The sequence below is a fragment of the Bombina bombina genome, chromosome 9 (assembly GCF_027579735.1).
Source record: "Bombina bombina isolate aBomBom1 chromosome 9, aBomBom1.pri, whole genome shotgun sequence".
Taxonomy (NCBI): Eukaryota; Metazoa; Chordata; class Amphibia; order Anura; family Bombinatoridae; genus Bombina; species Bombina bombina.
This window is the reverse complement of record NC_069507.1, coordinates 256,890,189-256,904,970: the sequence shown is the minus strand read 5'-3', so window position 1 is coordinate 256,904,970 and position 14,782 is coordinate 256,890,189. Positions and strand designations below refer to the sequence as shown.

The 14,782-nt window shown below is 39.5% G+C and overlaps 1 protein-coding gene across 4 annotated transcripts in view; it reads right to left on the bottom strand.

The window, feature by feature from the left end:
• CLCN1 (chloride voltage-gated channel 1) overlaps positions 1 to 14,782 on the bottom strand; it is a 384,315-nt gene that overhangs the window by 152,559 nt on the left and 216,974 nt on the right. For all 4 annotated transcript variants that reach the window (XM_053692781.1, XM_053692784.1, XM_053692782.1 and 1 more), the window contains one exon: positions 4,302 to 4,379. In XM_053692781.1, coding sequence (XP_053548756.1) covers positions 4,302 to 4,379 — 78 coding nt within the window. The remainder of the gene's footprint in view (positions 1 to 4,301; positions 4,380 to 14,782) is intronic.

Below are 14,782 nucleotides of genomic sequence, written 5' to 3'. Positions count from 1 at the left end.
TCATACAGCGGGTTAGGGACCGGAGCCCCGATGTAAAGTGAAAACCGCCTTAAAGTGAAACAAGGCAGTTTTAGCTTTCTTTTCAGTGTTTAAAATCTTAAAAACATGTTTGAACTAACATATATTAGGGGTGCAATAGTGCTACGTTTAGTTTAACACTAGCACAGCAAGAATTCAATTAGTATTCAATAAATACTGTACCTGTAAAATAGTGACAATTACAGTAGTAAAATTTGCCAGACTATAGCACTGAGACACAGATTGCACTGCAATGCAGTTAACAGAGTGAACTTAGCATAGCAAAATGGTGCCAGTCACTTTTCTCGCAATCTCACAATGATTTACAGCACTGTTTAAAAATCCTTGGAGGTTGAACTTCAGCTCCACAAAGCGCTGTATTAGCGAATCGCTGTAAAGTGAAGCGCTGTAAAGTGAGGTATACCTGTATTAGGGTTTATTTTACAGGTAAGTATTTAGCTTTAAATAGGAATCATTTATTTAATAAGAGTTAATTTATTTCGTTAGATTTAAATTATATTTAACTTAGGGGGGTGTTAGTGTTAGGGTTAGACTTAGCTTTAGGGGTTAATCCATTTATTAGAGTAGCGGCGAGATCCGGTCGGCAGATTAGGGGTTAATACTTGAAGTTAGGTGTCGGCGATGTTAGGGAGGGCAGATTAGGGGTTAATACTATTTCTTATAGGGTTATTGAGGCGGGAGTGAGGCGGATTAGGGGTTAATAACTTTATTATAATAGCGGTGAGGTGCGGTCGGCAGATTAGGGGTTAATAAGTGTAGGTAGGTAGCGGCGACATTGGGGGCGGCAGATTAGGGGTTAATAAATATAATATAGGGGTCGGCGGTGTTAGGGGCAGCAGATTAGGGGTACATAGGGATAACGTAGGTGGCGGCGGTGTACGGAGCAGCAGATTAGGGGTAAATAATAAAATGCAGGGGTCAGCGATAGCGGCGGCGGCAGATTAGAGGTTAATAAGTGTAAGGTTAGGGGTGTTTAGACTCGGGGTACATGTTAGAGTGTTAGGTGCAGACTTAGAAAGTGTTTCCCCATAGGAAACAATGGGGCCGCGTTAGGAGCTGAACGCTGCTTTTTTGCAGGTGTTAGGTTTTTTTTCAGCTCAAACTGTCCCATTGTTTCCTATGGGGGAATCGTGCACGAGCACGTTTTTGAAGCTGGCCGCGTCCGTAAGCACCGCTGGTATTGTGAGTTGCAGTTGCGGTAAATATGCTATACGCTCCTTTTTTGGAGCCTTACGCAGCCCTTCTGTGAACTCTAAATACCAGCAGTATTTAAAAGGTGCGGGGAAAAAAAAGCACGCGTAGCTAACGCACCCCTTTGGCCGCAGAACTCTAAATCTAGCCGAAAGATTGTATATATACGGCAAATAAGCCTGTTTTTAATTAAAAACACTTGGGATATACACATCTAAAAGACATTTCAAGTTAAAGACGAACTTTTTAACAATCATCATCTTTGTCTAAAACCTTCTAATGGAGATGGTTCATCTATATAAATGTGTTGGAAGATAACTATCCTTTTATATTGATAAGAATAGTACTGTTAATTTTATATCATATCCTGCTGAAATTGAAGGTATTGCTGTATAAATTGCAAACCGATAAGATTATACACAAAGATTATTTTACAAAACCCCAATTTTATAAAGTCACTTGGGAAGTGAATTTAAACACCGGTGTCTGTGAGAATTTTACTATTTTTTTAACCAATTGATGTGTTATATTTAACAATTTTAAGCAATGTCATTTATATTGATTTAATAAAAGAAAAATTCTTTATTCATAAAAGCTTACAGTGGCATATATCAAAACAAAAAATCACAACGTTTACATAGAAACGAAACATATAAAGATCAGAGGGGTTATGCATAGAAAGTATAAAGAATAGGAAATAAGAGATTTAGAACGACCAAAAAACTAGTCCATTTTTGATGTAAAGTTTTTTTGCTAAGGAACTATAAAACAGGAATTGGCCAACTTTTGGCGCCACCTTAATTTATACATCGAATAGTTCATAAATGTTTGTTACTAAAACCACTGCAAGTAACAGCTTTAATGAATCAATGTTCATGTTCTAGTCCCACTGGAGCAGATGTGCAATGCAATGAGCCAGGAATAAAAATCTATTTGTTAGGGAAAGTAAGGTTGGGAGAAACAGGGGAGACAGAAAGTAGTTTAAGCTTTATAGACTTGGAATTAAAGGGCAAGTCAACCCAAAAATGATCTTAACTTATTTAAATTAAGTAATTAACGATGTTTAAAGCAAACCGTAGCCCAATTTCGATCTAAATATACATTGCTAGTAAAAATACTTTTCCTCCTCCGGTTGTTTTGAAATGGCCATCTGACCCCTCCTTTCCCTGACGTCACCCTTCCATTCAGGCACACAGGTCCGCCACAAATAAGAACCGCTATGCTACTGAGCAGTATTTTTTGGTTCGTTATTTAAATTGCGCATGAGCCACACACGTGGACGTGCAGGATCAACACTTATCCCTTAGTTGAAACTGGAAATTATGTTTGGGTGACGTCAGGGAAAGGAGGGGTCAGGCGGCCAATTCAAAATGACCGGAAGAGGAAAAGTAAGTATTTTTACTAGCAATGTATATTTAGATCGAAATTGGTCTATGGTTTGCTTTAAACATCGTTAATTACTTAATTTAAATAAGTTAAAATAGTGTTTGGGTTGACTTGCTCTTTAAGGGGCAGCCTCTTTGCAGTCTGCTTTGAAGCTATTTAGCTGCACAGCTTTGCACAAATTGCAAAGAATTTTCACTAATGACGATTGTTGTAGCCAATATTGGGGTAGATTACAAGTGGAGCACAAATTAGTACTCTCACTCGCATGTTACTTCCGCTAGACGGAGACTTTTGCCGCACGTCAGATTGCACTCATATTACAAGTTGAAAGGAAAAAAATATTGCAACCGCGTTAACTTCTTCTCCTTTTATATGTAATATTTCAATAACAGTCCTAAAGATTACTACGTTTTCTTGTGCGCTAACGCGAGCATGTTAAAATCTTAATTGCGAAACACAATGCGCAAAATGCATATTTTACATTCCTGTGTTTTTCGCTTAGAATATAATGTGTTTTTATTATTAAATATACTGTATATCTGATACTGTTCATGTAAAATACATATCTATACCTAAATATCTATAGAAATAGATATATTGGTATAGGTATATACAAATATATATAGAAATATGTATTTAAAAATAAAAAGTGCATTATCCTGTAAGTGGAGAACATTGTAATGTGAAATATGTACAGTACATATACAGTAAAACACATAAATGCATCTGTACACACACACACACACACGTATATATATAATATATATATAGACATGTGTATGCTTTTATCTCTATGTTAAAACCCTTTGCATGCCTGAGACTCTTTGAGCCCTTATAAATTTTGAATGAAATTCATTTTAATAATTTTTATCAGATATTGTTAATATGAGTGTAACTGTACTGTTAAATGTATTTTTGATGTACCTGACGCATGTTAAATTCAATTGCGTTCAAGCGAATGCTTTTACTTTCCTCTCGTAGAATGCACGCTATTTGCGATGCGCGCAAAGAGCTGTGACATATCCCTTATCGCGTGCGCACAACAGTTAGCGATCCACTCATAATCTAGCCCATTGTCAGTTAATGTGTTTCACCATCTTGTTATTTTAAGCAGTAATATTATTAAATATTTTTCTATATTTTAATAGGGCCATTAAATCATTGGGGCCGATTTACTATGCCCCAAATGGGGCCAACTTGCTGTTTCCATGCGAGCCTGCTCTGAGCGGCGGACAGAAATCAACCCGATTGAATATGATCGGGTTGATTGACACCCCTGGTAGCGGCCAACTGGCCGCGAATCTGCAAGGGCGGCATTGCACAAGCAGTTCACAAGAACTGCTTCTGCAATGTTAAATTCTGACAGCATATGCTGTCGGCATTAATCGATGTCTGTCGGACATGATACGCTGAGCGGATCATGTCAGACAGACTGATATTAAATTTGCCCCATTGTGTCTTCTGCAGATGTGAGGAACATTAATCTTAGATAATCAATAGGAACATCCTAATAGGACAAAATGAGACACATTTACAGGAACAGGGAGAAAGCTGATTTCAGTACAGCAGGGAATGACCAATCATTGGCAGAGAAAGCAGCAGTACAAGCAAAGCTCATTCACAAAAACTGAAAATCAACCAATCAACAAGAAGCTAAAAACAAGACAATTAATATAGTGTCTTACCTGGTAAACACCGCAGAAAACTGACATAAACTTGCTAAGGACGACAGCACAAATGCTGGCAATGTGCACAAACGGCCCCTACGGAGAAGATGTAGGGATCAGGGAATTTTATGCGTTGTCAAAACTAAACAGGCATTAAAGTTATTGTCAGACTAAGGACTCCATGAAGCTTTATTTAGATTTACAATAAGCTGGAAAATTAACCTTTAGGGGTCAATTTATCAATGTAAACTCTTGCACATGCTCAGTAGTAGCTAGTATCAGGGCCGGCATTTGCATAAGGTGAACAAAGCAGCTGCCTTAGGGCGCCGGGGTCGCAAACTTAGAGCAGGAGCAATTTTTTTTATAGTTAATACACTATTTTTTAATGTGAGCAGTTACAGAGTTCCTGCACCGCGCTTTAACAGTTTTATCTGCACTACAAAGGCGGGAACCCAACCCTGAGTAGTTTCAGTGAGCAGCTGCAATGCAGCCTCTCCGCTGTGCAGCTGTGCCCCAAGTTAGTACTGCGCCACAGGAGGGGGGATGGAATGTTAGTCTGTACCCTGTATGAGTATGTATGTGAGTGAGTGACAACCATAAGGGAACATCCTGGAGGCCACGGTGGAGTGCGCACACACAGAGCAGTGGAGCAAAAGAATGTCCTTAATAAGCTGACCCACTTGCTTGACAAAGATAGTAAAATCTTCCTTAGAAGGTAAACATTGCAGGTTAGCTTTTGTAAGAGGTGCAGTGTCATCGATGGGAGAGGCTGGCTGTATATCTATAGATTCTGTCAGAGTAAGTAAGATGTACTCTAGGAATCAGATAAAGGGGCCTATTTATCAAGCCGTCAACTATGCTGCATTCGCCGCACCAATACGCTCGCCTAACATCGCTGCCACGGACCTGAATACGCTCTCTATATTTATAAAGAAAGCTGTCAAAAAGCCGCGCACCAAGTATGGGGCGATGAGCAGCGGACTGTTGTTAACTAACAGTCATCGATCTTGCTGCTCTTCGGCTTTTTCCCAGCTTTATTTGTATACTGTCACTAAACACCGCCACTATACTAAAATGTTTAACCCCTATTCCACCGCTCCCCGACCCCGCCGCAACTAAATAAAGTTATTAACCCCTAAACCGCCACTCCCGGAGCCCACCACAACTCTAATAAAGTTATTAACCCCTACCCTCTGCTCCTGGAGCCCACCGCCACCTACATTATGTTATTAACCCCTAATCTGCTGCCCCTACACTGCCGCCACCTACATTAAGATATTAACCCCTATCCCGCCGCTCCCGGAGCCCACCGCAACTAAATAAAGTTATTAACCCCTAAAACGCCAGCCCCCTACATCGCCATAAACTAAATTAACCTATTAACCCCTAAACCTAACAACCCGCTAACTTTATATTAAAAATTAACTCATTCCTAGCTTATAATAAATTTAAACTTACCTTTAAAATTACATTAAACTATATTAAATTAATAATTAATCAACCCTAACTTTTATACTAAAATTACAATAAACTATATTAAATAATAATTAATCTACCCTAACTTTTATACTAAATTTACATTAAACTACAAATTAAATTAACTATACAGGAAGCCCTCAGTTTACGCCAGGGTTAGGTTCCAGAAGGAATGGTTGTAAATCGAAACCGTTGTAAATTGAAACCCAGTTTATAATGTAAGTCAATGGGAAGTGAGGGAGTTAGGTTCCAGGCCCCTCTCAAAATTGTCATAAGTAACACCTAATACATTATTTTTAAAGCTTTGAAATGAAGACTTTAAATGCTAAACAGCATTATAAACAGTATCAAATAATCACACAACACAGAATATATAATTAAACTAAGTTAAATGAACAAAAACATTTGATAAACAGCATTATAAACCTAATAAAATAATCACACAACACAGACTTTACTTGCATTTTTCTGCAAACAGTTCTTTCTATGCATTCCAATCTGGACTGATTTATAGACAGGAAGACCTTGTTCCTTTGCAAGCTGCTTGATAGCTCAGGTCTGGTTAAACTGATTAATTTCAACTTGCTTGGCTTGCATATCTTTGCTGCAACACAAGCGGACAGCTCCACCTACTGGCTATTTTAATCAATGCACTGCTTCTCAATGCTTTTCAATAGCAGTCACATGACTGGAAAAAAAGGTTTTTATTCTGAAACGGTGCAAATTGAACCGTTGTAAACCGAGGGCCACCGGTATTATATATTTAAAGGGACAGTCTAGTATAAATTAAACTTTCATTATTCAGATAGGACTTTCCATTTTATTAAACTTTCCAATTTACTTTTATCATCAAATTTGCTTTTTTCTCTTGGTATTCTTAGTTTAAACTAAACAAAGGTAGGCTCATATGTTAATTTCTAAACCTTTGAAGGCTGCCTCTTATCACATGCTTTTAAAATCTCTTTTCATCACAAAGAGACAGAAAGTACACGTGGGCCATATAGATAACACTGTGTTCAGGCACAGGGGGTTATTTAAGATTTAGCACAAAACAATGCTAAATGCAAGACAATAGATTATAAACAGTCACAGTCATGTGATCAGGGGGTTGGAAGAAGGTTCCTAGATACAAGGTAATCACAGAGGTAAAAAGTATATTAATATAACTGTGTTGGTTATGCAACACTGGGGAATGGGTAATAAAGGGATTATCTATCTTTTAAAACAATAACAATTCTATGTTAGACTGTCCCTTTAAACACCTAACCCTACTCAAATAATTAAAATCTACACTAAAAAATTACAAAGTTACAAAAAACTAACAACTAAGATTAAAAAAATAACAAACACTAAGTTACAAAAAAATAAACACTAAGCTACACAAAAAAAAACACTAAGTTACAAAAAATAAAAAAGAAATTATCAAAGATTTAAACTAATTACACCTAATCTAAGGGCCCTATGAAAATAAAATAGCCCCCCCAAAATAAAAAATACCCTAACCTACAATAAACTACAAATAGCCCTTAAAAGGGCCTTTTGCAGGGCATTGCCCCAAAGAAATCAGCCCTTTTACCTGTAAAAAAAAAATACAAATACCCCCCCAACAGTAAAACCCACCACCCACACAACAAATCCCCCAAATAAAATCCTAATCTAAAAAAACCTAAGCTCCCCATTGCCCTGAAAAGGGCATTTGGATGGGCATTGCCCTTAAAAGGGTATTTAGCTCTATTGCTGCCCAAGGCCCTAACCTAAAAATAAAACCCACCCAATAAACCCTTAAAAAATCCTAACACTAACCCCAGAAGATTAACTTACAGTTTTGAAGATCCGACATCCATCCTCAACGAAGCCGGGAGAAGTCTTCATCCAAGCAGCCGAAGTCTTCCTCCAAGCCCGCAGAAGTCTTCACCCAGACGGCATCTTCTATCTTCATCCATCCGGCGTGGAGCGGCTCCATCTTTAAGACATCCGACGCGGAGCATCCTCTTCAATCGACGGCTTCTTCGGAATGAAGGTTCCTTTAAATTACATCACCCAAGATGGCGTCCCTTAGATTCCGATTGGCTGATAGAATTCTATCAGCCAATCGTAATTAAGGTTGAAAAAATCCTATTGGCTGTTGCAATCAGCCAATAGGATTGAGCTGGCATTCTATTGGCTGATTGGAACAGCCAATAGAATGCGAGTTCAATCCTATTGGCTGATTGCAACAGCCAATAGGATTTTTTTCAAATTTAATTCTGATTGGCTGATAGAATTCTATCAGCCAATCGGAATCTAAGGGACGCTATCTTGGATGAAATCATTTAAAGGAAGCTTCATTCCGAAGAAGCCATCGATTGAAGAGGATGCTCCGCATCGGATGTCTTGAACATAGAGCTGCTCTGCACCAGATGGATAAAGATAGAAGATGCTGTCTGGGTGAAGACTTCTGCGGGCTTGGAGGAAGACTTCGGCCGCTTGGATGAAGACTTCTGCCGGCTTCTTGGAGGATGGATGTCGGATCTTCAAAACTGTAAGTGAATCTTCTGAGGTTAGTGTTAGGATTTTTTAAGGGTGTATTGGGTGGGTTTTATTTTTAGGTTAGGGCTTTGGGCAGCAATAGAGCTAAATGCCCTTTTAAGGCCAATGCCCATCCAAATGCCATTTTCAGGGCAATGGGGATCTTAGGTTTTTTTAGATTAGGATTTTATTTGGGGGGTTGGTTGTGTGGGTGGTGGGTTTTACTGTTGGGGGGGTAGCTGTATTTTTTTTTACAGGTAAAAGAGCTGATTTCTTTGGGGCAATGCCCCGCAAAAGGCCCTTTTAAGGGCTATTTGTAGTTTACTGTAGGTTAGGGTTTTTTATTTTTTGGGGGGGGGGGCTTTTTTATTTTCATAGGGCCCTTAGATTAGGTGTAATTAGTTTAAATCTTTGATAATATCTTTTTTATTTTTTGTAACTTAGTGTTTATTTTTTTGTGTAACTTAGTGTTTGTTATTTTTTGTAACTTAGTTGTTAGTTTTTTGTAACTTTGTAATTTTTTAGTGTAGATTTTAATTATTTGAGTAGGGTTAGTTGTTTAAATATATAATATAGTTAATTTAATTTGTAATTTATTGTAATTTTAGTATAAAAGTTAGGGTAGATTAATTATTAATTTAATATAGTTTATTGTAATTTTAGTATAATAGTAAGGGTAGATTAAATTAATTATTAGTTTAATATAGTTTAATTTAAATCTAAAAGGTAAGTTTAAATTTATTATAAGATAGGGATGAGTTAATATTTAATATAAAGTTAGCAGGTTATTAGGTTTAGGGGTTAATAGTTTAATTTAGTTTATGGCGATGTGGGGGGCTGGCGGTTTAGGGGTTAATAGGTTTAGTAAGTGCTAGTGATGTGGGAGGCCAGGGGTTTAGGGGTTAATACATTTATTTAGGTTTGGTGGGGTACGGGAGCAGCGGGATAGGGGCTTAATACTTTTATGTAGGTGTCAGCGGTGTCGGGGCAGCAGATTAAGGGTTAATAAGTATAATGTAGGTGGCGGCGGTGTCGGGGCGGCAGATTAGGGGTTAATAAGTATAATATAGGTGGCGGCGGTGTAGGGGGCGGCAGATTAGGGATTAATAAGTATAATGTAGGTGGCGGCGGTGTCGGGGTGGCAGATTAGGGGTGTTTAGACTCGGGGTACATGTTAGGGTGTTAGGTGTAAACATAACTTTTATTCTCCCATAGGAATCAATGGGATATCGGGCAGCAGCGAACATAAGCTTTCGCTGCTTTCAGACTCCTATTGATTCCTATGGCATCTGCCGCCTCCAGGGCGGCGGATTGAAAACCAGGTACGCTGGGCCGGAATAGTGGCGAGCATACCTGCTAGTTATTTGATAACTAGCAAAAGTAGTCAGATAGTGCCGAATTTGCTTTCGGAACATCTGTAGTGATGTAAGCATCGATCTGTGTCGGACTGAGACCGGCGGATCGTATGTTACGTCACAAAATTTTACTTTTGCCGGTCTGTAGGCTTTGATAAATGAGGCGAATCAAGCTCTTTTCTCTTTTTTCTACTTTTTGAATCAAGCTCTCCACAACTAGGCTGCGGAATTCCAGCGTATTTGCAGTTGACGGCTTGATAAATAGGCCCCAAAAAGTCCAGGTTTCAGAAGAAGGAGCTCATTTTTTTTGTATTGTAGCATTGGGGATTTTAGGAACTCTGATTTAGATAATCTATTGAAAGCCATGTTTTGGAGGGTATTTGTCACACTGGGGGGTAGTTATCAACGTGTCAACTTTCCTGCCTTCGCCGGCCCAATACGCCCGCCTAAGCTCGCCTACCATCGCCGCCGCGGACCTGAAAAATTTTGCCTAAGTTATCAATAAATCTGTCAAAAAGCAGCGCACCAAGTACGGGGCGATGAGCAGCGGATTGTGAGAGTTATCACTCATCCGATCTCGCTGCTCTTCGGCTTTTTTACAGCTTTATTGCTAGCCTGTCACTAAGCACCCACACTAAACTACACTGTTCTACCCCCTATACCGGCGCCCCCGGAGCCCCCCGCAACTAAATAAAGTTACTAACCCCTAAACCGCAGCTCCTAGACCCCGCCGCAACTCTTATAAATATATTAACCCCTAAACCACCGCTCCCGGACACCGCCGCAACGCTTATAAATGTATTAACCCCTAAACCGCCGCTCCCGGACCCCGCCGCAACCTATATTAAACTTATTAACCCCTATCCTGCCCCCCCTACACTGTCGCCACCTATAATAAATTTATTAACCCCTATCCTGCCTCCCCCTACACCGCCGCCACTGTAATAAATTTATAACCCCTAAACCTAAGTCTAACACTAAACCTTACACCCCCCTAACTTAAATATTAATTAAATACATCTAAATAATATTTCTCTTATTAACTAAATGAATCCTATTTAAAACTAAATACTTACCTATAAAATAAACCCTAATATAGCTACAATATAAATAATAATTATATTGTAGCTATCTTAGGATTTATTTTTATTTTACAGGCAACTTTCAATTTATTTTAACTAGGTACAATAGCTATTAAATAGTTATTAACTATTTAATAGCTACCTAACTAAAATAAAGAGAAATTTACCTGTAAAATAAATCCTAACCTAAGTTACAATTACACCTAACACTACACTATACTTTAATAAATTATTCCTATTTAAAACTAAATACTTACCTGTAAAATAAACCCTAAGATAGCTACAATGTAATTAATAATTACATTGTAGCTATTTTAGGATTTATATTTATTTTACAGGTAACTTTGTATTTATTTTAGCTAGTTAGAATAGTTATTAAATAGTTATTAACTATTTAATAACTACCTAGCTAAAAGAAATACAAAATTACCTGTAAAATAAATCCTAACCTAAGTTACAATTAAACCTAACACTACACTATCATTAAATTAATTAAATTAATTAGCTACAAATAACTACAATTAAATACAATTACATAAACTAACTAAAGTACAAAAAATAAAAAAGCTAAGTTACAAAAAATAAAAAAAATAAGCTACAAACATTTTAGAATTATTACAACAATTTTAAGCTAATCACACCTAATCTAAGCCCCCTAATAAAATAACAAAGCCCCCCAAAATAAAAAAATTCCCTACCCTATTCTAAATTACAAAAGTTCAAAGCTCTTTTACCTTACCAGCCCTTAAAAGGGCCTTTTGCTGGGCATGCCCCAAAGAAAACAGCTCTTTTGCCTGTAAAAGAAAAATACAACCCCCTCCCCAACGTTAAAACCCACCACCCACATACCCCTAATCTAACCCAAACCCCCCTTAAATAAACCTAACACTACCCCCCTGAAGATCATCCTACCTTGAGTCGTCTTCACTCAGCCAAGCCACCGATGGAACCGAAGAGGAGATCCGGAGCGGCAGAAGTGATCCTCCAAGGGGCGCTGAAGAAGTCTTCCATCCGATGAAGTGATCCTCCAAGCGGCGCTGAAGAAGTCTTCCATCCGATGAAGTGATCCTCCAAGCGGCGCTGAAGAAGTCTTCCATCCGGGCGATGTTATCTTCCAAGCGGCGCTGAAGATCATCTTCCATCCGGGCGATGTCATTTTCCAAGCGGGGTCTTCAATCTTCTTTCTTCAGGATCCATCTTCATCCCGCCGACGCGGAACATCCTTCTTCCCCGACGGACTACCGACGAATGAAGGCTCCTTTAAGGGACGTCATCCAAGATGGCGTCCCTTCAATTCCGATTGGCTGATAGGATTCTATCAGCCAATCGGAATTAAGGTAGGAAAAATCTGATTGGCTGATTGAATCAGCCAATCAGATTGAGATCGCATTCTATTGGCTGTTCCGATCAGCCAATAGAATGCGATCTCAATCTGATTGGCTGATTCAATTAATAACTATTCTAACTAGCTAAAATAAATACAAAGTTACCTGTAAAATAAATATAAATCCTAAAATAGCTACAATGTAATTATTAATTACATTGTAGCTATCTTAGGGTTTATTTTACAGGTAAGTATTTAGTTTTAAATAGGAATAATTTATTAAAGTATAGTGTAGTGTTAGGTGTAATTGTAACTTAGGTTAGGATCCCAGTCCTAGTGGGCCGAGGGATTCGAGGCCTTAGATGCCGGATGGCAACCTGGATAGACGTTTTGGTGATGAAGCTAATCTCCTTTTTTCTTTATTTTATGTATCGTTCCAGTTCTGAGCTTGGGTGAAGGGGGCCTTCTGATCGGCTGGTCCGGTTGGGCATACCCTTTTTTTCCCTTGGGCGTTCACCCGCGGGTGCTGCCTTACTTTTATTTTAGATCCGTATAGGATGTATTTAATTTATTTTGTATAAAGCTCACGGCTGATATAACTTTTGTTTAGAGAATGTTCTTTCTCTGGAACCGATATTTGCAATTTTGTGGTCGCATGGGCACTTTCTTGGAAGTTGCACACTTTGGTTAGGTCCGAGGTTATGTTTTCTAGTTCATATTATCGAACCTTCAAGTCGATTTTTCTTGGATTCTGGAGTGCTCTTGAACCAGGCAGGTACTGGTCGGGCGCTGTCTACTGTTTCTTGGGTTCATGTCAACCTCACGGTGCTGATTAGCCTGTCGGCTTTAAAAAAAAAAAAGATGTGTCTCTTAAGGCCTAGTGTTATGGACTCCGGACTCGGATCCTACAACGAAGTTTGGGGCCTGGGGCGTAGATCCAACGCTTCTGGTAGGAGGGTTGTGTACTCCGATTTAAGTTGTTTTTTTCTGCCGATATTGCTTGAGATGTGTGACCAACTTTTTCAGACATCATCGTGGTTTCTAGGTTCCCTGGGGACTCGGGAACCGTGGGTTTCCATTCATTTGGAAGTTTAGAGATGGGATTGATTTCTGGAGGTTTAGTATCTGCATGGTGGACGATTGCATCTTCACGTGCGGTATCTCTGGATGACGACTCTTGTAGCCTAGTCGCATTCCTTTTGCAGTGACGAGGTTTCCTTCCCTCCCGTCTTGGGTTGGGTCATTTGTTATAGAAAAGTGGACATGTCCTTCTCCTTTTTCTCAGTGTTTCATTTGCTCTAGTGCGGCGAGGCTCCCGTTGTCATTCCATTTCAAGGATGTCGGGAGATGGATCCTGCAGGGATCTCTGTAGACTGTCGTCTGTTCAAGATAAAAACTGCCTTGTCATACCATGGTCTTTGACACTCGGGTGCTACCCATCGATCTTATTGCAGATCTAGCCCTTTTCGAGGACTCCGGCTTAGGACCATGTCTCTTGCCTGGAAAGGGTATGGATGGTTCTGCTTAACCTTCGCGTTCGGTTCTCCCGCATGTCCCTTTGGACGGGGCAGGGGTTTTCTGACTCTTATGAGAGATTAATATCAACCTGAGGCTTCAGTTTGAGGTTTTCTTATGGGTCCCTACTTCTCTGCTGGGACATCTGATGCTTCTTGGTAGGCTCCAGTTGCTATCCAACTGGGCTGACAATATTGGCCAAGGGGTTGGCCTCTTGTAGGGTCTTTTCCGTTGATTAATTTTCTTCTTCTCACCTAGGGTGGGAAAGGGATTTTTACGTGTTCTCCCTGGTTTGGAGGTACCTCAGTATCTGTAAGGGGCCTTTGGGTCTTTGTCTTTCTCGCCTCGTAGGGTTTTTTCCCTCTCTTGCGTTCTCAGTATCACGGAATTGTTTTCTGGTATCGGAATGCTGTGGGTCAGAGTACATTTTCCCTTGAGGAGTGTTCCTTCTTATGGAAGGCTGCAGTGTAGGGCTCCTTGGACCCGAGCATGAGGTTCCTGTCATGGTTCAGGGCAGCATGCTAATTTTTTAATAGCAGTCAGAGTTCTACTCTGGGGCTTTGATGCCTCGTAGATCCATCCTTTTTTTTCTTCCGAAGGTCTGAGACTCTTGTCTGCAAAAGGTCTTTCACCAGCCTTGGGGCTGGGACCGTTATCCTGTAAGGAATGTCTGGGTTCAGTCTGCTTTTGCAGCATGGATCATTTACTTTTATGAATCTGTCCTCTCCTTTGTTGGGGGGACTCTTAGTGCCCATCTCTCTACCGGCAGCGGCTGTTGCCAGGATGGATCGCTCCTTGGATCCAGAATTTTCTGGTTGGGAGCTGTTTTCGGGATTTTTCAGCACTTTTTAGTGGGATGAGTTCCACAATGGCTTAAGACGGTGTAATGGTTGTTACGTACCAGGTATTGAATAGAATGGATCTCAGCTGCAGACTCAACAAAAAATTGGTTTGTTTGTATCACTATGGTTATGATAAACACTATTTATATAAGTGTATATCAGGAGAATAGTGAACTATAGTAGATTCTGAATATAACAATAGAAAATGTCATGCATTGAAGATTACAAGTGAATCTCCCTGCATCTCTCCCCACGAAATAATGCCTTTTGACACCAGTTGGCCTAGGGAGAATGCTCACTTGTAATTGGCAGTTAGTATACACAAAGCAGGAGAAAGTATGAGTAAACTCCTTGAACTTCCGCTGAAAAATACAGGCTGTCTGATTTTGCAGTACGT